The sequence below is a fragment of the Penicillium maclennaniae genome (genome assembly GCF_028827695.1).
Source record: "Penicillium maclennaniae strain IBT 15551 chromosome Unknown utg000008l:1.0-3552695.0:1.0-3555053.0, whole genome shotgun sequence".
Classification (NCBI taxonomy): domain Eukaryota; kingdom Fungi; phylum Ascomycota; class Eurotiomycetes; order Eurotiales; family Aspergillaceae; genus Penicillium; species Penicillium maclennaniae.
In genome coordinates this window covers 3,306,413-3,329,694 of record NW_026623220.1, presented here as the reverse complement: position 1 = coordinate 3,329,694, position 23,282 = coordinate 3,306,413, and the positions used below count along the sequence as shown (strand labels likewise).

Genomic DNA, 23,282 nt, shown 5'->3' with positions numbered 1-23,282 from the left:
AGTGAATCACCTTAGTGGTGAAGCTTTCCAAGATACAATATCATCGGCAAGATTACGCTGGGTGCATATAGATTGTTTCCCACAAGTAAAAGCTTCATTTTTTTTGATAGATAACGATCAAAATCAAATACAGTGCCTCCCTGCACCCATATGCATCGCAACGCCAAGCAGTCTATGCCCAAGCCCCATGAATAGCTTCAAAACCTCGAAAGATAGCAATGCCACAGCTGATTCTAGACACAGAACCTCCAAGCTGCTATTTAACCTGTGAAAGACCAGTGTCTCCTCACAGAGAAGCGCAACGTCTCTTGCGAGCATTCGAGACAGCTTCAATGGAATCTTGCTCGTCTTGGGTCTGCTGCATATGCAAATGGAGCAGGGCATGAGCTGCCTTGAACTCATACGCAAAATGGCGTGCGGATGGCGAAGGATCATTTCTCCGAGTCCGAACAGACCGAGGAGGATTCTTTCTCGCACTCATAGTCTCATCGCCCGTTGAATCTCGAGAGACAGGAGCATAGGCATCGTCGTCATCGTCAGACTCATCGTCGGGAAAACCAGAGTCGGTGCAGGACCCTTCTGTCTCAATATCGGCCGGGCCGGAATCCATGTGGTCCATTTCGGTGTCTCCTTTGGCGAGCGAGGGGAAGTTGAATCTAGTGATACCGCCGTTTTCAGATCCACTCCATTCACTCGATGTGTCCTGATTCCGACGGGTACCGAGGGGATAAAAGAACTGACTCGGGGAGATACTGCCTCCCTGGGGAGGAACATATGAGCTGCGAGGCGGGACATTCACCGGTGTCCACGAGCTCGTAGGACTTTGAGGAGAGTAACAGTACGGCTCCGAGGACGAGTCTCGGGCACTGCTAATGCTGTCCTCGTAGCTGTGTCGAGCGAACTTGGGCCTGTGACGCTGTCGGTCTTGGTCACCACAGACGACAGAGCGCTGGCGACCTGTTCGCTGGTGTTCATTCAGCCTGAACTGTTGAGAACCCTGGCTCGAAGTAGCATGGGTCTTCTGGACTTCAAGGCTGCGGTAGAAATTGGCAGTCTCAGTGGCTTTCGCCACGATGTTTGCACCGATCCTCATAATGCCATGACCAGGCTGACCTTCCGGTATGCACATGGAAGGGAAATCAGTGCCAAATATGGGCGTCAGGACGTAGCGAATCTTCCAGCAAAATTGGGCAGCCATGGCCTTGGCCACATCGTACGGCCACCAGTAGCCTAGAAGACAGGGTCAGGATACCTTGGAGTGCTTCGGGGGTCGGGATTTAGTTTACCTTGAGCCAAAATTGCTCCGCCGGTGATGCTGTGACAGATATCTTCCAGGCCCCTGTTGTTTCTCAGTGCCTTGCCAGGTACAGTCTGCAAGCTTTGTGTTAGGTCCTCCTACTCTAGAATCATTCTTCACACATGAATAAAATACCTTTGCGTAGCCCAAGCACTTAAAGAGATGCGTAGTGCGCACAAGTCCAACATTGTAATCCCACATTACAGTCCACACAATATCACAGCCCGGTCTCTTGAACGTGTAATGGAAGACTGGAGGATATCAGCGCCAGTTCCTGGCAGTAGAGGAGCGACAAGGAGTATACCATGGAAGCTATCACGACCTGTCTTCTCTTGAAACGACTTTTTGTCACTCTGGTATGGGATATGACGAGGGTATTTGGCGATCCCGCCCATGGGCTTCATTTGGAACTCCTCATGTATTCTGGCTAGGTCCTCATCTCGCTCTTCGCAAGGTGGGTAGCGGACCTCCCCCCACAGTAGCTGCGAGTCGAAATGTCGGGCTGTCTCTCGGCATCTTGACCTTCGTCGGAGGGGTTGAGGCAGTATTCGTTGGTAAAGCAGTTTTCAACCGCCTGAATGCTGCGAACGGGGTGTTAGAGAACTCGGTGAGGCGTGGCTCTTGGAGCTCCGAATGGTATTGCCTCGAGGGCTCTGGGAGGCATGTATTGGGAAACCCAGGGCCCAGAGCGGGCGGGTTAGGTAACACTACTGCTCGTAAATCTAGTGAATCTGGTGAATCTGGTGAATCTGGATCTGGATTCAACAGATCCTTGATTGATGCCATGAGGTCGGAGAGGCAGTGAGCGAGAATGGCCTCGAGGAAGGGCAAAAGTTTGATGAAGAAAATCCAGCGGCGAGAGAGAGGACGTGTGGAAGAAAAGACGTTTTCCAGAAGCTGGTGGAGAAAGGAAAGTTCCAAAATCAGAGACAAGTCAGTTTGATATCACGCTACGGGCCTTTGTCCTCAGGTTTGTCCCTCAGGCTGAGTACAGTGTTTGAAGTCGAGGGGCTAGCGGTGTGTCTAGGCTTCGCATCTTCACTACATGGAAATACACGGAACGCATGGCTTCTGGAATCACCTCAACGGTTAGTTCTATCACGAGGCTGTTGAAGTCGGACGAGTCCCCGTGGGTCTGGTTGTCTCTTCCACGCTCTTGGCTTCGACTCTGGGCTGGTTATGCTGTGTTGCTTGCACTAGTTTTCTTGATCCCCCCCTAGATGATGTTATGACTGTAAGCTTCGAGGTCTCATCGGTTTCACCGCTGCTGTGGGTACTCAAAACTTGGAAGTTCAAAGAACAAGGTGATGGTTTTTTTTATGTGTTGCTATGGTAGCGCACCGATGTTTCTGGCCACCGCCATCTCTTAGAGCATCTATGCATGCAAACAGGCTGTTGGCGGTGTGATATACGTGTAGCAATATAGTTCTTCAATATTCTCTTGACTCCTTTTGTTTTCTATGGTCAAGGATCGTACATGCGTTGTTTCGGGTCGAAGAGAAGCTATATCGAACCAAGTATCCCACGAGAGTTTGGCCTTCGGGTGAGAGATCGAAGCAGAAAATACTGGCGCAACCGGAGGATCTGGAGCATTAGTTGACGTCCAATGATAGATCTTGCTTCTGCTGGTTCCAGCGAAATGGGCATCAAAGAGGTCTGAGACCTCGGATGGCCGCAGAATATCGATGCCTTGTATAGCGGGAGTCTGCATGTTCTGCTAACGAGTCCTTCCTCCTCCGTCTATGTGAAGTTGTAATGCAATTGATGGACTCCCGTAGTGCTGAACACAGACTATCATGTTGTCCCCCAGATGTGGCTTGTTCCAGGGGCCCAGATTTTCACACAATATCTTCCAAACGGAGGCATTTTTGCATCACCTCCCACTTTCTTATGACTTCAAAGCACGAGACCGCTCTTTAAGATACCCAGGCTGCATCACAAAATAAATATCATGGTTAGTTTCAGAGTCAGGAAGCTTCCATGCATGCTTCGCTGCACAAGTCAGACACGTTGGCGGTGGCTCATCCGTTCCTGTTAGGGCTCGGGTCTTTCCCAGCTTCTCTGCCTTTGACTCCAGTCCATTCTTGAACTTTCATTGTATCTATTTGCACGATCTACCCTGTATACACGATAGTTTCAGGGGCTCTCGCCAATTAGTTCTGAGGATAGCGACAGCCTAGAGCACAGCATGAACGGTGCAGATACCATCCAAAAGACTCATTGCCAATTAACTGGAGATCTAGGCAGCATCTCCCTTGAACGATTCATTACCAGGGCTATTTGGCCCTAGGAACCTATGTTTACTTCGGTCCACAGCCTAACGATACGAGACTGAGACCGAGATGCCAAAGAAAACGACAGCATTCGAATGTCTTAGACAGGCTGGCAATGGGTGGCTGCTCTTTTAGGCCCCAAAGAGCGGTATGCCTGGGCATGCGTGTTCAGTACTTTGAATCTGCTCTCCTGTTCTACTCGCCTTCTAGAAAGCGAAAGGCTAGAGATCTCAATTGGGATGCTGCTGTGAGGGCTCGAGCCTCGTCAGGGTCTTCGTCCCCAACGACACTCCAAAAGCACCCTCGACAGCCTCCCTCAACGGTGTCACTTTTTGGCTCATCCAGTCTGAGCTTTATGGCCCTTACCATCGATAGCTCGGTGTTGGTCACGAATACAGCTCCAATAGACATCGCATGAAGCTAGTGGTAGTTGAGACATCATCCGCGCACAACTCATTGAGACTCGAAGTCCCCTGACCAAAAACACACACTCGTAATGAAACCCTGTCGAAGCTACAAGGTCTTGACTTCAATCCATGCAAGCCTGGTTGGAATCTGAGGGACTTCGTTCCTACACGTGCGTATGGCGATACTAACCCAAGCGCCTTCATCCTACGCGGGCTCTACATCTAATTCAATATGGGTTATGCAACAACCAAACTATCTTAAGAATGCCTTGGCTTCAAGTTGAACACATGTCCTTACTGAACTCATCATAACAGGACCAGTCTTCAAGCTCAGGGCGGAGGAGTGTAGAGGTAACAGACGCGAATCTCAGGCCGGGCTGAATCACGATGCGGAGAGTTGGGAAACTGGTGGACCGGGATGAAACCCAACGGTCGCCTCGTACGGCGCGGGGGCGCGTTACTCATGCGGGAAAAATATGAGGCCACTTGCAGGTCCCATGTCCAGCAGTTGCCCAAGTTGGTCGAGTCGAGGCTCTTGCGCGTCTTGCACAAATCTTAATTCTCGGACACAAGCGAACTGATCTATTCGAGTGTTCGATATTACTTTTGTTCCTACAGGCTCGAGGACCGGCACATTGTAGGACAAGTTCATATGGGGGTCTATGAGGTGGGCAAGCTTCACATTCATAGGAATTAGAACAATATCGACCCGAATCGAAATAAACAAAGGGGGTCAAGAAGACGGAATAGACAGATACAGGGTAAGAAAGTAAGAGGTGAATGAACAGAAAAAGACCGGAGTCATGAAAATCCTTTCATCGTCCGAGCGTTCCACATGGGTAGTTTTCGACATCGATACAAGCGGTGCCGGGGCCTGACATACATCCCAAATGATTTGTAGAGCTAGTAAAGGGCCCTGACACCTTGGTCGCGTGCCGTCAAGCATTGTTGAGTGTCAACAGCGCAAGGCATGTTCCCATCTTTCCCAAATCGGGGACTATTATTAACAGCCGTCCAGTTCGGGAATTTGGGGCATTTTGAGACGTGTGCGTTTAGATGGCCAGGAGAGGCTCCCGCTCTGCCTGATGTGCCGCGGGCTCGGTCGACTCAATAGACTGGACAACGGGCTCGATTTTGGGGGCTTCTGGGAAGTCCTCGGTCTTGATAGCGGGCTCCGAAACGGGCTCAGTCTTCACGGGGGTGGGAGCAGCCTTGCTCATCTCGGGGGAGGCGGACCGGCGGCCGATGTACTCCTGGGCCTTGGAGCTGTACTCGCCGACGTACTGCTTCATGACATCAGTGGCGTGGGAGGTACGCTCACCAGCAAGATCCTTCAGCTGGTTGGTTTGCGAGGTGATGATGGACTGAAGATTGGCGATCTGCTCGTCAATGATATCACGGTTGCTAATGTACACAAGGGGAGCAAAATAGGTGGTGGTCACGGCGATCACGGCCAACCCCCACAGCGGGACGAAGCGGATGAGCCAGTAGCCGGTGAAGGCAGCGAAGAAAGCCTGAGACGCGTTAGAATCTCATAGTGTTATTCAGATAGGCAGCATTCAATACATACGCCGACAGTGTGGGCGACATTCTCAGCGAAGAGGATGCGCTGGAACTCGATCAGGAAGAAGTCCAGAAGCTGCGAGATGTCCTCAAAAACAGCCTCGTGGGTCTCCTTGGGGATGGTGTAGTAGCGGCGGGGGCGGAAAGAGCTGGCGATGCCCTGCTTGAGAACAACATGGCCGGCAATTTCAACAGCGGCGGTCACTACCGGACAAAGTCAGTTGGCCACTCCGGAAACCACGAGTCACGCGACCAACTCACATCCCAACGACATGTACAAAAATTTGAAAGCCCAGCGAAGGAGAGGCAGGTAGCGAGCGGCAAAGATGAAGCCGACAACGCTAGCGTAGGAAACGGCGGTCGCACGGGGTTGCTCCCACTGTACATCGGAGGGGTCAGCAAAAAAGTTCACACTCGCCAAAAATACTCAGGCCAACTCACACTCAGAAGGCTATACAGCAAAGAGTGGTAGTCTGCATTTCAATCAGCTATCTGCTTTTCGCATCGCCCAAGCTCGGACTGGCAGAAAGCACATACGGGTCAATGGCTGGCCATTGTCGGTAGTGGTGGAAGGGATCACCCGCGAGTTCTTCAAGTCGCGAAGCTCATTGCTGGTCTTGGACGCTTCAGATTTAACGGTATCAATAACGGGGCCTAGCAAACGCGAATTAGATGGCATGGTTCAAGAAACGCCTCCGTACACCCGCGAAGGGTCTGTTTACCCTTTGTCACCACATCGCTAATGCCTGAACAAGGGCAATTCCAGGGTCAGTCGAGTGTCATTGTGAGAGTAGATGGACAGGATTTGAAAAGCGGGAAAGGACAAGAACTGTCGACCTTGTTAGTATCCCGTGGAGCAGGAGTCAGGAGTTGTAGTACCTTACTACCGGTGTTCGGGTAGCTCACGTCACCAGAGTCGGCCATTTTTGGGTCTGAAGAAGTCAAGGATCACACGAAAGAGACGACTGAATGGAAGGCGGCGGAAGGTGAAGAGAAATGAAGAGGAGAAATGGAAAAAGGAGCGCGATAAGAGATTGGAATTGTTTTGGTGTGGATTGTCATGTGCGCCCAAGGGTTCCCGAACACCTTTGACATCATCAGTTACGATTCAAGTTCGTATACCTCGTCCTTCCCTGATTATCAGCTCGAATGACTATATCCCCGGTCTTCTATATTTCCCATGATTCCCGGATTTCCCCTCTTGTGTTCCATCCCGAGTTCTTGTCCAGTCTAGATTTCGGCAGAAAGTAAGAAGACCCTAGCTCTCCGGTAACTCGCGGCCAGCCCGGCCCACGCGCAGTGCATTTTCACGCGTTCATCGGTGCCTAGGGAAACTCCTAGAAGATACGCTTCGCCTCTTGATAAATCTACAAATCGTACCCCATTGTTATCTTCTACCCTGTTTTTGCCATCAGATACCCATTATATTGTGTCTTTATGCCTCTGTTTCGGCTTTACCTAGCCTTATCCGGTAAAAGTGGTCTGCAATGGGGCAATAGGCACCGACTTCTGAATTACCTGCCAAGATATCTTGGTAATGGCCAAAACCAAATCGAAGTCCACATTGGCTATCTCATCTTGTTGATTGGGAATTGTTATGTAGTGTGATTATTTCGGAAAGGAGAGCTATAAGAGCAAGCTAATTGCACGCCCCTCGATCTTGTAGATGTCGTACAATTCTCCATGACGCAATATATTTTTTTTTCACCAACAAATCCACATGAGAGGCTTAGGCGAGGATACAATTGTATATTGTAGGGCTTATGTTCTTCTAGGCACAGAGATTCTTGATTAGCAGACCATCTAAACATCACTCACCAAACAGTGGGTTGGTCCTCGAAGTGGCTCGATGAGGGGATTCCCCGCTTTCAGCCTCAAACTCCAGACAACACAGACAACACAGACCCTGAAACGACATCTCGGTCGGAAGAAGAGAGCACCCAACGCCAAGATGGAACCGACTCTTTCGTCCATTATCTTTACAGACTATGCAGATCAGAGTCAGAGTCCTCTCTTCTCGATCCTTCCTCCGGAGATTCGCTCCGAGATATTCGCCTACGCCCTGGCCAGTGCCCCTGACACTACTCAGCCCATCGACCAGGATGAGTATTGCATCCGACCCGGGTACGAGACTCGTCACTTTAGCTGGACACAGTTGCTTCGAACTTGTAAGCGAGTCTACATGGAGGCGTGGTTCATGCCATTCATCTGGTCCGAGCATACATTCTATATGGCCCAAGCAGAACGGTCTCCCCGCCGAATCATGTCTGTCAAGAACATGCAGGAATGTCTTGATTTGATCTATCATCGACATGGCGAGGTTCAAGGCGGTCAGATACGAATATTTGCTCAGCTTTTTATGCTCGAAAACTCTCGGGACTTTCTGGGACTTTTCAACCCGGGCCTGCGCCATTTCCACCCCAAATCTGTCACCATCACTTTACGATACACCGATACCTGGGAATGGGAAACTAATAGAGCCCTCCATGTCTCTGGCAAATGGTGTCGATGGATGGTGCTGCCGAAGAGTGTGACAAGCTTCAAGATAGACATTGAAAGCATCGAGCGCCGCAAAGACGAGGTGGACTACATTGCGATCGAGGCCGCAAAGAAATGGCACTTCAGACGTACTGATGGTATCAATCTCCTGGCTCAACCATCTGATATTTCCATCTCACGATGGACTGGGAGCTCCATCTTGGGCGGCAGGCGTTGGGTCCGAGACGAAGTACGACCAGGTCAGCTTGATTATTATGTTGCGACGGTGAACTGGCGACCTTCCCAGGACTCTATCGGTGATCGCCCACAGAGGAACCCGGATCTGACTGTGAACTGGGCTCGACAATTGCCTCCTAGTCTCAGGGTACGATTGTCTTCCGGAAGATACACTGCAAAGAATCAATATTTCCATGGACACCCCCGCCGAGGAGGCAGTCGCGCGATTCGCTACTCTGACTGTCACAGAGAGGTCATTGGTAGTCATGTAGACAATGAGATAGATATCGACTGTGAGAGGATAATCAAGTCAGCAATTAAAGAAAATCACTGAAACGCAGGACAAAATCGAGAATCTTGGCATAGTTGCACGTGACCTTGGGATACGCGTTTCCTAGTTGGGATGTGTGTTTTGATCCTCCACCAACCTTCATTCTCGACGCCAGAACCGGAGCCTCGACACGTCACACCCATTTGACGCCCGATGCTCTATCAGCTGTAGTATTTTGATCCGTCCCACAACATCAACACCTCTCGCGCCCACCGGCCCCGATTCTCCGACGACACTCGGCGCGTTGTTTACATCATGGCCGCAGCCGGTGCGCGGGCACAAAAGCCCGTCGGCTCTGCCGCATGGATCGCGGCGGAGAAGGAGAACATGGCGGAGATGCTTGAACAGGAAATAGAAGAAGTCGAATACCCCGTTCGGCATGAAATGGAATGGTTGAACGAACACATGGCGGAGATCTTCTCAAAGGGCCAAGCGTAAGTCGCGACCCTTCACTTGGGCGGGAATTGATCTCAACGCTGACCCTCATCGCAGGAACTTCACCGATGTCTTCAAAACCCCCGGGAAGATGAGGGGCAAGACCCCTCGCACAGCTCGAAAGCGAAATGTGGAAGAGAACCGGGTGGTGAGTTGCGATGTTCGGTCATTAATTTGTGGTTAATCTAATCGATGTCCGCAGCCGCTGAGCGAGATTTTCTCATCTGCTCACAAACAAACGGAAAACAAGGCGATCAGTCCCAGCCCTTTCATCCACCGCGTGGTCTCAAAACCCATCTCCGCAGCTCCAGGCCCAGTCACAACATTAGCCCCCCTTCGCATGAATGAAGCAGAGAAGATGCTACAACCTCAATATCCAGATCTCAGTCAAAACTTGAATTCTTTCACGAAGTATAATACAGACTCAGGCTATCATGGCATGGAGGATGACGACGAAATGGTTTTGCCAGACACTCAGCCAGACACACAAGTCTCCACACAACCTTCGGAGGCGGGCGAGCCCATGGAAACGAATACCCACGCCGATCACTCCATCAGAGAGCAAACGGCAGACGATTCCTTCCACTCTGCGCAGGAGAATGTTCGAGCTCGCGGCGAGACTATCGAGCCGATCATTACGGACTCGACCGCGCGGGAAGAGCGTGCTATCCGTTCCAAGGAGGCCAAGCCCGAACACGCTGAGTCCGATATGAATGACCTTACAGTCAGGGCGCAGTCAAATCCAAAGCAACAAGAGATCATGGCAGAACAGCAGAACAACAAGACGCAGAAGGTTGACGAGCAGACTTCAAATGCCAATCCTTTACCGGAGAAGTTCCCAACTATTGAGCCTCCCAATGCTCAGCAACCCAAGAACGATGACATGGAGATGGAAGAGCCAGTAAAGGAAGACATCCTGGACGACATTGACGATATTGACGATATCGGATCTCCTTCGGACGGTTCTACTCCCGAAAGGCTCCCAGTGCGCAAGAGCAGTTTGAGTTTCGCCTCTCTCCCTGCCCGGGAACCTCTTACGAAGACCATGGGAGGCTCGAGACTCTCTCGTACTAGTCACATTGACCTTCCCAAGCTTAGCAATGGTAATCGCCTCAGCTACTTCGGCCGCCAAACTGGAGGCCACCGGACAGCTCAAGCCACATCCGATGACACTGTGGCTGACTCCGGCTCTATGGATGTCGACGATGCAAAGGAACATAGAGAAGACACAGAAATTGACCAGGCCAGCAAGCTTCACAACAAGAAGTCTACCCAAAGTCTTCATGAAAGAATCAGCATGCTCGGTAAACAGCATGCCTCTCGAACTGGAAAGTCAATCCCATCTGTGGCTGGTTTGGCCAACGGCCAGTCTGCCGGCCAGGTGGCCTATCCAGACTTGCAGACCTCCAAGGCAGAGAACAGGCCAGAATACCGGCAGAAGCCAGCAGAGCCTGTGGCAGCGGCACCGACAGCAGGTGACGAGGAGGACTGGATCAAGCCTTTGGCTTCGCCCAGCGAACCGACCCTTACAAGGAGCAAGACCACAGACGTTATGGAGAGACTGTTTGATTTGGATCGAGTCCCATCTGCTGAGAAGGTCGGTGCTCTGTCAGGAAAACCACAGCATTCTGCCCAGCCAGAGCGTCCAAAGACCGCAACTTCAATTTTCTCTTCCCCTCGTCCACACGGTCACCAGCAAAGTGTTTCCACATCTCATATTGCTTTTGGCGGCTCAACAACACCAACTGGATCTCCTAGACGCTTTGACGGGCCGCTGAGTGCATCAAAGATGAGACTTCAATCGATCATGAAGTCTGCCAAGGGCTTGTTCACCAGCACTGGCAGCCCAGGACGAGGGGGACACCTCAAGCCCCGAGCAGCTGAGGACTCGACCTGTGAGCGCTGCGGTCGTTGGTAAGCATGATGATGAGGAACCCCAATCACGACAGATCTCTAGTCCACCACGACAAGAGACCCGACGGACACGGAGCTCTACCGAGAAGGAAGAGAAGCGCCTGCAAAAAGAACGCGAGGAGCGTGAGGAGCGCCAGCAAGAAGAAGCCCGGCAGGAGAAAGCTCGGGAGCAAGAAAAGCTGCGGGCTCAGCAACTGAGGACGGTCCAAGACAAGTCCTCCGTCGAGCCCGAGGAGCGCTCGTCCCAGAAGTCGGCCCAGCCCCAGCGACAACAGCCTCGTAGGCCTGATTCGGCTCAGGAAACGTCTAAATTTTCGATTCCCCAGCTCAAGCAAAACGATCGACGTCCCAAACCGACCCGAGAGCCGGTCCAAAACCCGAGCCCCAGCCGGTCTCAATTCGTGTGGGGAGCACACTTTCCCGTATGCCAATGCCCTCGTCCTCGGTCTCCAATATTCAGGAGACAGGTGCTCCCGCTCCTGTTCCTATGTCCAAGACGAATGTGAAGAAGGTTAGCAACCAGACTCTTCAAACGTCTTCCTCTGTGGGTAGCTTCAAAAGCACCGCGTCAAGTCAAACGCAGGCGCAGCGTAAGGCGCAGCTTGCAAGTGAGCGAAAGAGGGAGCAAGATGAACGTCGAAAGGAGGAGCAGAAGCGAGATCAGGAACGCAAGCGTGCTGCTCAGCAACAAGAAGAGGTCCGTCGGCAAGAGATGCGTAGTCGCGCCGAGAGTCGTGCCGAGAGCCGTGCCGAAGCTGAGCGAGAGCGACGGGAGCGATCAGCTCAAGAAGACCCCAAGAAGGCTGCCCAGATGCAAGCAATTGAGAAGCGACGACTGGAGAATGCCCGGAAGCACGAAAGGCAGGGGAGCCAGCAGCCCACCAATGAGGTATGTAGGGTCTGCGGCGACCTTTTGACAATTTGGCTAATATGAGCAGGAGCCGATATTGCAGCACGAAAGAGCGCCTTCGCAGTCTCAACGGAATGATCTTGGAGCGACGAGGCCTGCATCTCGCTTGGGCTCAACCCAACAGTATCGACCAATCAACCCGCCTGCTCCTAACCCAGCCAAGCCGCCCAAGAGAAACCACGATGAAGACGCAGGTCATCATCGTGCGGCTGTCGTCAAGCCCAGTAACGTACAGGCTTCTGGTGAGGTCAAGCGTCGCAAGACCGAAGATGAACACAACCCTATGCAGTCAGTGCGGCCTTCAATGCATCCGCCGATCCGCCAGTCTGGTGCTCGTAAGGTATGTCGCCGTATCTTATCATGAATCTCCGTGGACCATGTGCTAACTTAGAACTCTTCAAAGCCCCCCTCCATGTTTGGCCTTTCTGGTATGGGTCAGCCACCAAAGTATGGCCAGCCTCAGCGGCCGGGAGATCTCTCTAAGTTCGCATCCGGTAAGATTCCATTCGCCGAGCCAAATCACGCACCACCGCCGGCGCAAAAGGCTGCGCCTAGCTCTGCCCAGCGGGCCCCGCCTGTGGCCAAGCCATCACCGAAATACCCTAAGGGTGAAAACATCCACCTACCTGAGATTGCTACAGACAGCGAGGATGAGGACGACTCTGACTCTGAGATGTTCCCCGTTCCGGGGTGGGCGCAGCCTAAAGCTCTGGATGAAATCCTACGCGTGCAGGACGGCATGGAAGTCGACTCGATTTTCGGTCCCATCGCTCCCTTCTCCTTGGAGGAAACTTTCAAGGCGGACAAGAAGATCAAGAAATACCGTGATCGCACTAGTAGTGCCAACTGGAATGGACCGGATGGACTTACCCAGGAAGAGATCCGAAGAGATGTTGCAGAGCGGCAACGATTGCGCCTCAATGGCGGATGGTCCTTTCGATAGGTGAGACGGCGGGACCGTATACAGTATATTGAAGCGCTCCGCAGGCGGTCGAGATATCATATTGAACAGTAGAGACGTTCATGGAATAGTCAACTTGCAGAGATGGTGTTTAGGTGTTGGGGAGGGTTGATTCATCGGCGTTTATGTATCTTTTTACTTGACGAGTAGTCTATGCTCCGATCTTAGACGCAGTCGCATACATTCATCCATGCATATGGCAGTTAATCAGGCTGCTCGGAAAATTAATTTGTTGGTCTTTTTCTCTGAATTGTTTCAGGGCACTCGAAGCGGTATCTGCAGTTGGCTTGTTCCTCCACGACATCCTCAAATCAAGTGGATCGCGTATTTTGGCGCAACAGGTTGGAAATGACTTCATAGTGACACAGTGGGCTCACATTGACATGAACCAGCATCATTGGTCTAGTGGTAGAATTCGTCGTTGCCATCGACGAGGCCCGTGTTCGATTCACGGATGATGCAAAGTAATTTCTTTTTTGCCCCCTTCCACCTTGCCCAAGTGTGGGAGAAATCCAAGGCCTTTCTTCTGTTTTTCCTTTCTTTTTTTTTCTGTCAATACTCTAATTCTTTGACCATTCTTTGACCCAATATATCTGCTTACGCGTATGCTGAATCGGCTGGGCAATCCCGAGCGATCCAGGGATCACCAAACATATATCCGTGCGTCCCAGTGCAAAAGAAGCGCTGGCTAGTTTGTACATGTAGCAGGGAAGCAAAAAACCCACCTTGATAGCCATTGATATCATCGACATGCCCAGTGCATTATAGAAGTCGAAATCGCCAGGGGGACACGAGCAATATTTCTTACATAGGTGCATCGCTGCAGCCGCTTCAGTATGGGTAGATTGTGCGGTATGAGATTCTTTTTTTTTTTATACCTGGCCCGATCTGGGACCGTAATGACCCTGGAAGAAAGCAGATCCAGCGATCGAATTAGAAGAATTCCACCCTGAGGAGCCCAACCTAGCCGCGCCACCGACCCGAATATTGTACAAGACAAGCTCCCGAAAAGACATGTATAGTCAAACCTACTCCATGTCGGGCTCCATATCACTGGCGCCCCCCCCAGCACCCTCATCCATGGCGTCAGGGTTCAGATTCGCAGCGTCGGAAGAGATGCCGAGCTTATCGGCTGACTTGTCGTGGGAGATGGTGCGCCAGCCTGCAGGGACAGAAGGATCTTTAAGATACTCAGACATGGGGAACTACAAATGGACTGATTAGAGCTTAACATAAAATACCGTAAGGGGATTGACTCACGTAGTGATCGTTTTTCTTCATGGTCACTACCCATGGAACGTTGTCAAAGGTAACGGCACGAAGACGGAAGTATGTGTTGTCCGGAATCCCAGCAACTTGCTCAACAAAGCTATCCAGATTGGGCGTCGGGACACCATTTACAGCAGTGATGAAGTTGGTCGGGGCGAGACCATAGTGGTACGCAGGAGAACCACGGCTCTGAATACACCGTCAGTCAAATACGTCAATCTGCGATAGGTAGAGGGTGCTACTTACTCTAGCGCTCACGTAAATCTCACTGTGAAGCTTGGAAATTTGTTGCCGTACAGCGTGATGGGGCTTCTGCAGGACAGCACCGCAGAAAACGACAGCACGGTCAGTCTCAAGGTCTTCAGTGGGAACAGTGGGGACTCGGATACGCATCTCCTGACCGTTTCGGACGATCAAGGCATCCAGGAATTCCTTCTCATACATCATGTCGAGCTCCGAGACGCGCGTGATGAGCTGATCATCCAAAGTCAGAATAATATCGGCTTCCTGGAAGCTGTCGATACCCTCAGTGGTAGTAAAAGTCACCGGCGTGCAGTCAACTTTGCGCACCATGAAGAGTTGGTGTCGCGAGGGATTAGCTTGCGCGACTTTCTGGATCCACTCCTCAGAGACACCCATAATGCGTGCCTGGCTCATTTGCACGACATAGCTCTCCATGTTCAAGATGCGCAGCTTTGGAGTCACACCCTGTTGAATTTTGGAAGTGACGGGAAGCAATGACGGCGTGGCGAAACCAAGGTGGTACTCGACATCCTTGTGAGAGCTAGGTGTGCGTTCGCCGAGATAATTAAGCCACAATGCCTGCACCACGCCATCTTCCCCAATTAGAACACCGTTGGTGCATTGTCCACTCAGTCCAGTATCAACGGTGATGGCATCAAGGTTGATGGCACGGTAGCGGGGAGCGGAAGCGTTGGCGGGGATCGAGACAGTGGTAATATCGGTGACGGCTGTCTTGGCCACAACGATGCGGAAGTTCTGGTTGAAGCCGACAAAGATGGTGTCTTGTCCCTGCTTGATATAATCGGTGCTGAGTCGGGCGCTCTGGACAGGCGCATCCACTAGCTTGGGATCATATTGAATGATAGTATAGTTTTGAAGCGGATGCAGGAAGACAACCTTGGCGCTAACGATGACCGAATCGGCAACTGTGATGTTGATGTCGCATAGATCGTAGGGGACAATCGCTCGCGACACCACGACCAGACCCTTCTCGGCATCGATGACCAGACCGAAGCCAGTCTTCTTAGCCTGAGGATATCCATCGAGCTTCAACGGCATGGTACAAGAGACTCGCACGAAGCTGCGGACAATCTCTGCAGCAGCAGGCTGGCTCACACCATCCAACTGGATGAAGTCCGCCTTGCGGGGAACAGGCGGCTCGGCCGGAATCGGGTCAGCGAGATCTGAGAAGTCCCAGATACCGGATGTATCATTACGAACAGCGAGACGCATCTTCGGGTGCCAGTGACGGTCGACGTATATGATGCTCGTCCCCTTGGTGTGGAGGTCTCTAATATGACGATATGAGATGACAACCCGCGCGCGGTCCGGAATGGTCTTCATAACCTCGACAAACTCATTCAAGTTCCGAGTTGGACGCTTGTCAACCGAGTCAATGATCCACCCCGATAGCGTGTTCTCCAGTTTGAAGGAACCAGCCGCTTCACAAACATACACACCGCGAGTGGCGATGGCATAGAGGCGAGATTGCTGGTATGAAAGGTCATGGAAAGTACCTCCAGCCACAGTCACAAATCGATCGGGGGAGATGGCGTGAAGGTCGCCAACCTCACATTCCACTTCAACATTTTCTCCTCCTCTTTGTACCAGTAGATTGACCGTCTTGCCCACACTTGAGTCCAGGATATCGTCCAGACGAATAAATTGAGTCAAAAGCTCTCCATTCACTTGCAGCAACACATCTCCCTCAAGGATTTTGCCATCTGCAGGCCCCTCGGGGAGGATGATTTCAGCTGCAAGCATGTTGGTCTCGGAAGGCGCTGCTTACGCACAATCGCCTCCCATTCAGGAGTCAAACCTAGACGACGGCACTCATCAAAAGGCTTGAGAATCCACTGAGTCTGAATAGTGCCTCGAGTGACGGGCTTGCTTTGACGGATACATTCTAAGGCGCGAAGGGGCGATCTAATGGCAAGAAATAGTCGGTTGCGGCACCATCAGCTCGACCACCAGCTTGCAACGCGACGGCGTGGCCGTCAATGTTGACAACAGGACTTCCGGAACTACCACCACTGGCAGCAGCCGCAGCCTGGATGTAATTTGTGTTGAAGTCACTGTATCCCTCGCCATACTCTGGCGCATTTCGGTCCAATCGACTGATTACACCGGACAAAATGCTCAGCTTCTCCCTGCATCGTTGCCGACTACGCGGATCTCAGCGCCGACCCGAGCTGCGTCCGGCTGAAGCTTAAGCGCCGTGAGGGTCATGTACCGAATGGCCTTGGGATCGAATTGAAGGATGCCGAAATCGTGAACGGGGTCTCGATAGACTGGACGGACGTCACACTAGCAATTGAAGATATTCATTAATCGCCGGTCAAGGCTCCAGACAATCTGTTGGAATGACTTACCTCCTCGTGGTTGTCAAAGATGACGTATCCCCAGAATGGACCAGCGCCCACTACATGTCGATTCGTCAAGATGTATCCGCGCTCAGCATCAACGACGAAACCAGTCGCCTGACTGCTCATGGAGAGCTCGGTGTCAAAAGAGCAGGTCTGGCAGAAGTGGATAGACACGACGCTCTTGACCACCGATTCAATTGTGGCCTGCCACTCGGGTGAGTCTGCTTGCACAGGGCCAACGGCCATGATGCGATCGGTCTCATCGTCCTCTTCGATGTCATATACCGTTCCATTGGCCGGGGTTGAGTCTCCGGGAGTTAGCGCCGTGCCCTCAGGCTTCAGGTGCTTGAGGGGCCGCTCCGCAGCACCGGCGACGGCACTGCGCTTGCGCTTGGCGCCGATATCACCGCTTGCATCCATTATTCGAGCAGTCGATATGGACAATCGTGAGGAAAGGCGAGCTCGGAGGGATAACGGAGGAGCGTGGGAAGAGATTTGGCGGGAGGAGCGTAGGGAAGGCGGAGAAGACAGCAAAGAAGGAGCAACAGGCCAATGCGCGGTAGATAGCTTGAGGCTTCTTCTACACACCCACAAAGACATTCGCGTCGCAAATTGAATCTTTGAATGTTTGGAAGAGGCGGAGTGAGGGAGAAGCGCTGATTGGGCGGTGGGTGTTCACACGATGCGATCATTTGGCGTGGCCACGCGCTGCCGATCTTCGTCTGCTTTTTTATATCAACATCAACTACGTCTACGACTGTATCTAGCTATAGCTTGCTTGCGAGCTAGTTCTTTATCTCGCTATTTCATACAGCTATCCGTAATTAAACTGTAAGTCGAATAGAGATAAAGTGCATTTGCTTGTGGGGAATACGTAGAAATACAAGCTCTGGTTGAGGGGTCATGCTCCCTCGAGGGTCCTCATTCTGGGTTCCCTTCAAATTGTCCCCTAGCGGCCTAGTTCCTGCACGAGATACCTTGGTGGTGGCAACCTGGCCCAAATATACCAAGGCAAGTGCTGATGCAGTGACACAAACAGGACGGGAGAGTGGGGAGCTGTGCGGGAGGCGCCGTCATGGGCTTCTGCAACACAGGGAACTCACATGAGTCCGGATCGCCCGCCTGACCAGCGGATCGGGAACGGAGGTGTTCTGACAGGGGATTTAGTCGTCCTTTATCTCAGGGAAGAGATTCGGAAGCAAGCCTCGACCTTCAGACTACCGACTCTGACACGGGCGAAGGACTGGGTCCACCGTTGCCATGTGACATCCCCGGGCTGAGATTCTGAGGTGTGCCAGCTTGACTGGGGCGCGGGAACATTTCGTTCAGCTTATTATATAAGTCGTTCACGGCGGGTACACTCGCAGGGGCGGTTAAGATCGCTGGTGCTTGAGGAGCACCAGCACCCGGCTTCTTCGCTCGCTCCGCGATCGTTGCAAGATATGCCAGGTTGGCTTGCAGTCGTCGCATACATTCAATATATTCCTGGCTCGGCTTCTGCGGGAGTGGGCTTGGGGGCACCACCCTGCTCTGTATTTGCGTCCGCGGTAGGCGCAGTGCCTGCCTTCCCCGCCGCTTGTAGATTCACGACCTCCTGCAACAGCGTCGAGTTGATCTCGAGAAGGATCGTCACCCGGGCCTTTTCACGTGCTGCTGCTTGGGCTTGGGCTTGAGCTTGAACCTGAGCTTGAACCTGAGCTTGAGCTTGGGCTTGAGCTTGGGCTTGGGCTTGAGCTTGGGCTTGAGCTTGGGCTTGAGCTTGGACTTGAGCTTGGGCTTGGGCTTGGGCTTGAGCTTGGGCTTGAGCTTGAGCGTGGGCGTGGGCCTGAACAGGGGTCCCGGGCTGGGTGGTTTGAGGTGAATTAATTTGAGAGTTCATCTGGGAGTTCATCTGCGGAGGCTTCGGTTGGTTGGCAAGCATGTTGGCATTTATAGTAGCCATATTTTGGTTGAAGGTCTGTTGGACAGCGGAGGGTTGGCTGGGAGCGGTACCAGGTTGCGTGTACTGAGGCATCGATGCGGGGATGCCAGGCTGATTGAACGACGCCGAGAAAGCATCCATTGGTGCTGCTGTCACATTAGCGGTCAGATCCCACGTCAAATAACCAGGGCGGACAAATCCCAGCGACCAATATTGCCAAGACCAATGTCGAAGCAAAAGCTGGCGCCATTGACGATGACAATTAGAGGTGTAGAGTTCCCGCTAGAAAGAAGCAAGTACGACCCATGGGGGCGCCAGGAAATACATCAAACCCGTCTTAAGCCTCTGACGTGCACCCACAGTACCAGTTCGGCCCAGATTTCCTGTTTCTGAGCGCGCGAGGTTTTGAGGGTAGCAGGTTGACCCCACCGGAAGGTGACAGGTGTGCTGGGCTATTCCAAGAAAAGGGAGGGGGGACAAAGGGGGAGAACGCTTACCAGTTGACTGTTGAGGAAAGCCTTGGGGCATCATAGCTCCACTGGGACCGCCTGGCTGCAGAGGCATGGCGCCGAAGGAATGTTGCTGTTGTCCAGTTTGTTGTGGTGTCTTGGACTGGGGGTACTGGGGGACCGAGTTCGGATAGAACGCCATTTGGTTCTGGGGACTTTGGGTCGGCATGGGGAAGCCAGCAGGAAAGCCAGCATTGGGATCCATCGTGTGGTAAGGCGTGCCCGTCGGAGTGCCGGACTATTGGCGTTTAAAAGGGGCCGAGGCGTCAGAGTTGGCCCGCTATAATCTCGTTCTCTCTCTCTTTTTCTTTTTTGGCTGGCCCTATCGCGCTTCTTTGACTCTAGTGAAGCAGCTGGAGGGCACCTAGATTACGCACGGACGAGGGCGCGAAGGGTGAGAGGACCTTCACGAGAATCCAGGGATAGACGGGATCGCGGAAATGAGGCGGCAGAGGAGGTCTGGATTGAGGGAAGGGATCTCGAAAATCAGGCACAATGATTGGCCCCAATTTCAGAGAAAGGCAGGGGATGCTGACACTCGATCGGCTATCTTTTTGACACAGCTGGAGTCGGAGCAACGACAGATTTTGGTGCGTGTGGTCCAGATCGAGAGTGATCAGCCGTGGGCGGACAGGCTAATGCAGCGGAACCCTTTGGGTTGGGAGTGGGGTCATGGACCCGTTGGTCGTGACTGATTATCTGACTCCGGTTGGACTTGCAGTCAAAAGATTGTGTATGTTCGTTAGATGCGAAACCCTTTGACACCTTTGAAGCCAAAGCAATGGAGAGTGACGGGGAAAATGACGGAGCCGGAGCGAGTCACGGGACCTGAAAACGGAGGGCGTCTCACCCTGGTAATATACGTGACATTCGATGACACTGAGGAAGTGATCCGCTGTATTGTGTAAGGGCTTACAGGATGAAATTTTGCATGTGACCTTTAGACTAGTCCTAAGTGGGCCATGTGCGTGCACGTGCACGTGGAGTGTGAGGGCCTGAGGCCTTGAAACGTTTGTCTTCTATAGACATACTCGTTATCATATATCGGTGCGGAGTGCTGATCACTAGATTTTCAGGAATCCCTCGCCGCTCATGTGCCTCATCTCACATTCTCTCAGCGCCAAAACTGCGCCTCAGTGTGGATCTCAGATGTGGCGTAAAGATGCCGTTCATTCTACCCATGGCTGAGAGATTTGGATGCCAGACATTGCCCTAGGTTGGATCTACAGTCAATTACCCCTGATGAGACATTGCGGTCCAATAGAAGCCAAATGACCCCCCTTGAGCTTCCGAGGCTAGTTTCCATGTATTTCAGACTGGCAACGGTGCAATTAATGCCTGGTCATTCCATTTGCTGTTGCTTTTTAAAACAACAACAGAAAAGATATCCGCGAGTGAACATGAGCTCTAAAGCACCATTGTGCATCGACGGGACACGCGATTGCGATTGTGAACTGGCGGTAGGAACAAGGTATCTTCAATGCTTTGCCGGTGAGCAACAGCTCCACTCATCAACCGTAATAATAAAGTGATGAGTCAAAAAGTCTTGGCAACCCCAGCGGTGTTTCTGACCAAAAGATGATATCAGATAATGACATTGACCCCTGGATGATCGATATTACCCCGCCCCAAGACTGTACCAATTGTACCAATTGTACCAATTATACCAATTATGCCAATCGGAGGCTTCAGATCGAGGGAATCTGCAATCTCTAGGGCGAACCACAAATAGAGGCATGTGACGGGGCTCGAAGACACCCCACCCCAATGCGCGTACCCGTAAACAGCTCCGGAGCTATGTTCCGTTTATTGTCCATCATCTTGGCCCACGGTTCTGGACATCTGGAACGGGCGTCCTGCAGCTCGCTTAAGTACTCTGTGGGCCGTCAAGAATCGCTGTGCCGCCACAAGCCCGTTTGAGATGGATCCAATTTTCCCAGTTTCCAGGAAATGCAAGTGGGAGATCCCTGCCTTAAACGCACGAGTAGGAATTTCGGGTTTTTCTGGGACGAGCTAATTGTTCGTTCAGCCAGCCACGGCGAGACTTCGGAGCTTCCTTTTTTTTTTCTTGGGTAAAGCGCTGAGTGTGCGGCTCAGCTCGATGAGTTGGTTGAACTGGAGCAGATACAATGAAGTCCAATATGGCATGTCGGGGACCTTCTATCGTCATGCGCTCGTTTTCGCTCGTTTTCGCTCGTTTTCGCTCGTTTTCGCTCGTTCTCGTCTCATGCAATGCAATTGGCAACTGTATACTACCCTGGCTACGCTTCCAGACGTTTGAATGTATACTGCAGATCATGTGCAGCAAGAGGCACGAAGATGAGTCCTGTCAGCTTAGAAAATGACAGCAAAATACGGAAAAAAAAAAAGACAACTGCACGGCCTTGCAGTGAACACATTCACCGTTGGGGATCCGGTTTCAAAAGTTCCATGTACCTATTGTTCATGGAGGGGCGTCTGACACTGGAGCTGACAGTGGACGATGCATCCAAACTCTATTTAGAGCCTTACGAAGATAAGCTATTGCCCCGGACAAAGGGAAAATTGCGAAGCACGAACGTCTGCTGTACACAGCCCATCCCTGGTTGGATAGTTTGTCAACCTAATACTGAACCCCCGATCGAGCGGCCCACATAATGTCTTGCAGCACGGAGCCCGGAGAAGTCTGATCAGTGTTCTCCGGAACCGTATCCGGAACTCCGAATCGAAAAATCAAATACGAGTAAGGGAGATCAAGAGATGATCTTCAATATGCGACCGAAATGCTGACGGCCCGAGATAGCAGAAAGTCTCCGGTCGTGAAAAGGATTCAGAGAATGGCCCAACGCCCGGTTTCTGTCCCCTTGGCAAGAACTCGATTCCTCGATCGGTCCCCGATTTGACTGCTGGTGGTGTCGAATTTCTCCGAGGTTAACGGTTTTCATCAAGATCGGCAGGCTAGTGACAGCTTTTCCGCGGGCAGGATGCAGCTGAGCTCGAGAATTGGAAAAGCTGAGTTCTAGAATTGGCCGACCGCCTTCCTGATTAGTTATGGTATCTTAGACTGGCGGTATCCACTTTAATACCTTGGCATATACGTTACTTTTGGTCATACCTTTTTCTACCCTTTATTCCCTTATTGCCCCCTGTTAGCCTTCGTGAATTTCCCTTATATTTTAAGATATTCCCAGAATATCTAGTAGATACCTGCTAGATATCTAGCAGATATCTAGTATCTTCTATAACCTTTTATATATATCTACGTAGTACCTCCGATTTTTTATAATATATATTCTTACTCTATTATTTACCTTATACCTTAAATATCTACTAGATATCTAGTAGATATTTAGTAGATATATAAGGGATATTTAAGGTATAAGGGAGATATACTAAGCTTTACTAAAGATATTTCCTAGATATTTAGAATATTTCTAGATTTAAAGGGGTAGGTACACTAAACATTTACTAAATAAGGAATATCTAGACATATCGAACGGTTAGGAGTTTTAGGCTATATTATTATAATAAGTGCGTGGTCTAAAGCTTACATACGAGGAGAAGGTAAGGGCTTGGTTACCGTACTGCGCTAAACCTTCTTTGTTACCTGATCTCTAGAATTGGATTACAAAAAGGGTTTAGCGCCTTGGCGCCAATTCTAGAGACCCACCGATCCAATTCTAGATGCCAGCTATACACTCCCGCGGGCAGGGAGCCGACTTCGGGATTGAGCCTGTGGGTCAGGGAGAGCTGAGGGTGCACAATCTACCTGACACCCCCCATTCGATGATCACACTTCGAACCTTGGGAAAAGCAGACCTAAACAAACATACGACTGGGCGCCGATCATGTTCAATTATCTTTGATGGGGCCAGGATCTTTCCCTTCCTTTTGCTTTTCTTTTGGGGGAGCCGAGTTGAGGCCGGCCGGCCAAAAGAAGGGAAACAGCGTGAGGAAAGCCCAGGCCGTTCGTCATGACCGGGTGGCAAACTGTAGTTCTGGTTATTCACTAGCCCGGAGAAAATGTGGCTCTCTGCCCTGTATCTTTGTCGCATTGACTTTCAGCTCTCCTGGCGGGGACAGTCTCTCATCCACCGTCCGAGGCAAGGATCGACTATTCGGAAAATACGATGATCGACAGAGGACCGGCTCAGCCACATGGTGGCGCCTAGATTCATGGTAACTGTGT

At 51.6% G+C, this 23,282-nt stretch overlaps 6 protein-coding genes across 6 annotated transcripts; 1 reads left to right on the top strand and 5 right to left on the bottom strand.

The window, feature by feature from the left end:
* Positions 1 to 286: 286 nt before the first annotated feature.
* On the bottom strand, positions 287 to 2,083 carry N7477_010200 (uncharacterized protein; the record flags this gene model as incomplete). Its single annotated transcript, XM_056971861.1, has 5 exons — positions 287 to 1,230; positions 1,287 to 1,371; positions 1,433 to 1,548; positions 1,602 to 1,779; positions 1,820 to 2,083. 5 exons carry the CDS (start codon positions 2,081 to 2,083, stop codon positions 287 to 289), a joined length of 1,587 nt encoding a protein of 528 aa, XP_056818840.1.
* A 2,946-nt stretch (positions 2,084 to 5,029) lies between these two features.
* On the bottom strand, positions 5,030 to 6,464 carry N7477_010199 (uncharacterized protein; the record flags this gene model as incomplete). Its single annotated transcript, XM_056971860.1, has 6 exons — positions 5,030 to 5,491; positions 5,548 to 5,744; positions 5,802 to 5,919; positions 5,982 to 6,013; positions 6,078 to 6,194; positions 6,425 to 6,464. 6 exons carry the CDS (start codon positions 6,462 to 6,464, stop codon positions 5,030 to 5,032), a joined length of 966 nt encoding a protein of 321 aa, XP_056818839.1.
* Positions 6,465 to 7,389: 925 nt separating this feature from the next.
* N7477_010198 (uncharacterized protein) lies at positions 7,390 to 12,788 on the top strand (the record flags this gene model as incomplete). Its single annotated transcript, XM_056971859.1, has 8 exons — positions 7,390 to 8,403; positions 8,758 to 9,020; positions 9,079 to 9,169; positions 9,224 to 10,935; positions 10,979 to 11,214; positions 11,262 to 11,824; positions 11,874 to 12,185; positions 12,249 to 12,788. The coding sequence occupies 8 exons, from the start codon at positions 7,390 to 7,392 to the stop codon at positions 12,786 to 12,788; spliced, it is 4,731 nt and encodes a 1,576-aa protein (XP_056818838.1).
* Positions 12,789 to 13,834: 1,046 nt separating this feature from the next.
* N7477_010197 (Pro-apoptotic serine protease) lies at positions 13,835 to 16,082 on the bottom strand (the record flags this gene model as incomplete). Its single annotated transcript, XM_056971858.1, has 3 exons — positions 13,835 to 14,011; positions 14,067 to 14,264; positions 14,322 to 16,082. 3 exons carry the CDS (start codon positions 16,080 to 16,082, stop codon positions 13,835 to 13,837), a joined length of 2,136 nt encoding a protein of 711 aa, XP_056818837.1.
* Positions 16,083 to 16,224: 142 nt separating this feature from the next.
* N7477_010196 (S1 family peptidase) lies at positions 16,225 to 17,104 on the bottom strand (the record flags this gene model as incomplete). The annotated part of the gene is made up of 3 exons (XM_056971857.1): positions 16,225 to 16,468; positions 16,552 to 16,625; positions 16,691 to 17,104. 3 exons carry the CDS (start codon positions 17,102 to 17,104, stop codon positions 16,225 to 16,227), a joined length of 732 nt encoding a protein of 243 aa, XP_056818836.1.
* Positions 17,105 to 18,158: 1,054 nt separating this feature from the next.
* Positions 18,159 to 19,319, bottom strand: N7477_010195 (uncharacterized protein; the record flags this gene model as incomplete). Its single annotated transcript, XM_056971856.1, has 3 exons — positions 18,159 to 18,278; positions 18,516 to 18,754; positions 19,103 to 19,319. The coding sequence occupies 3 exons, from the start codon at positions 19,317 to 19,319 to the stop codon at positions 18,159 to 18,161; spliced, it is 576 nt and encodes a 191-aa protein (XP_056818835.1).
* Positions 19,320 to 23,282: the final 3,963 nt, after the last annotated feature.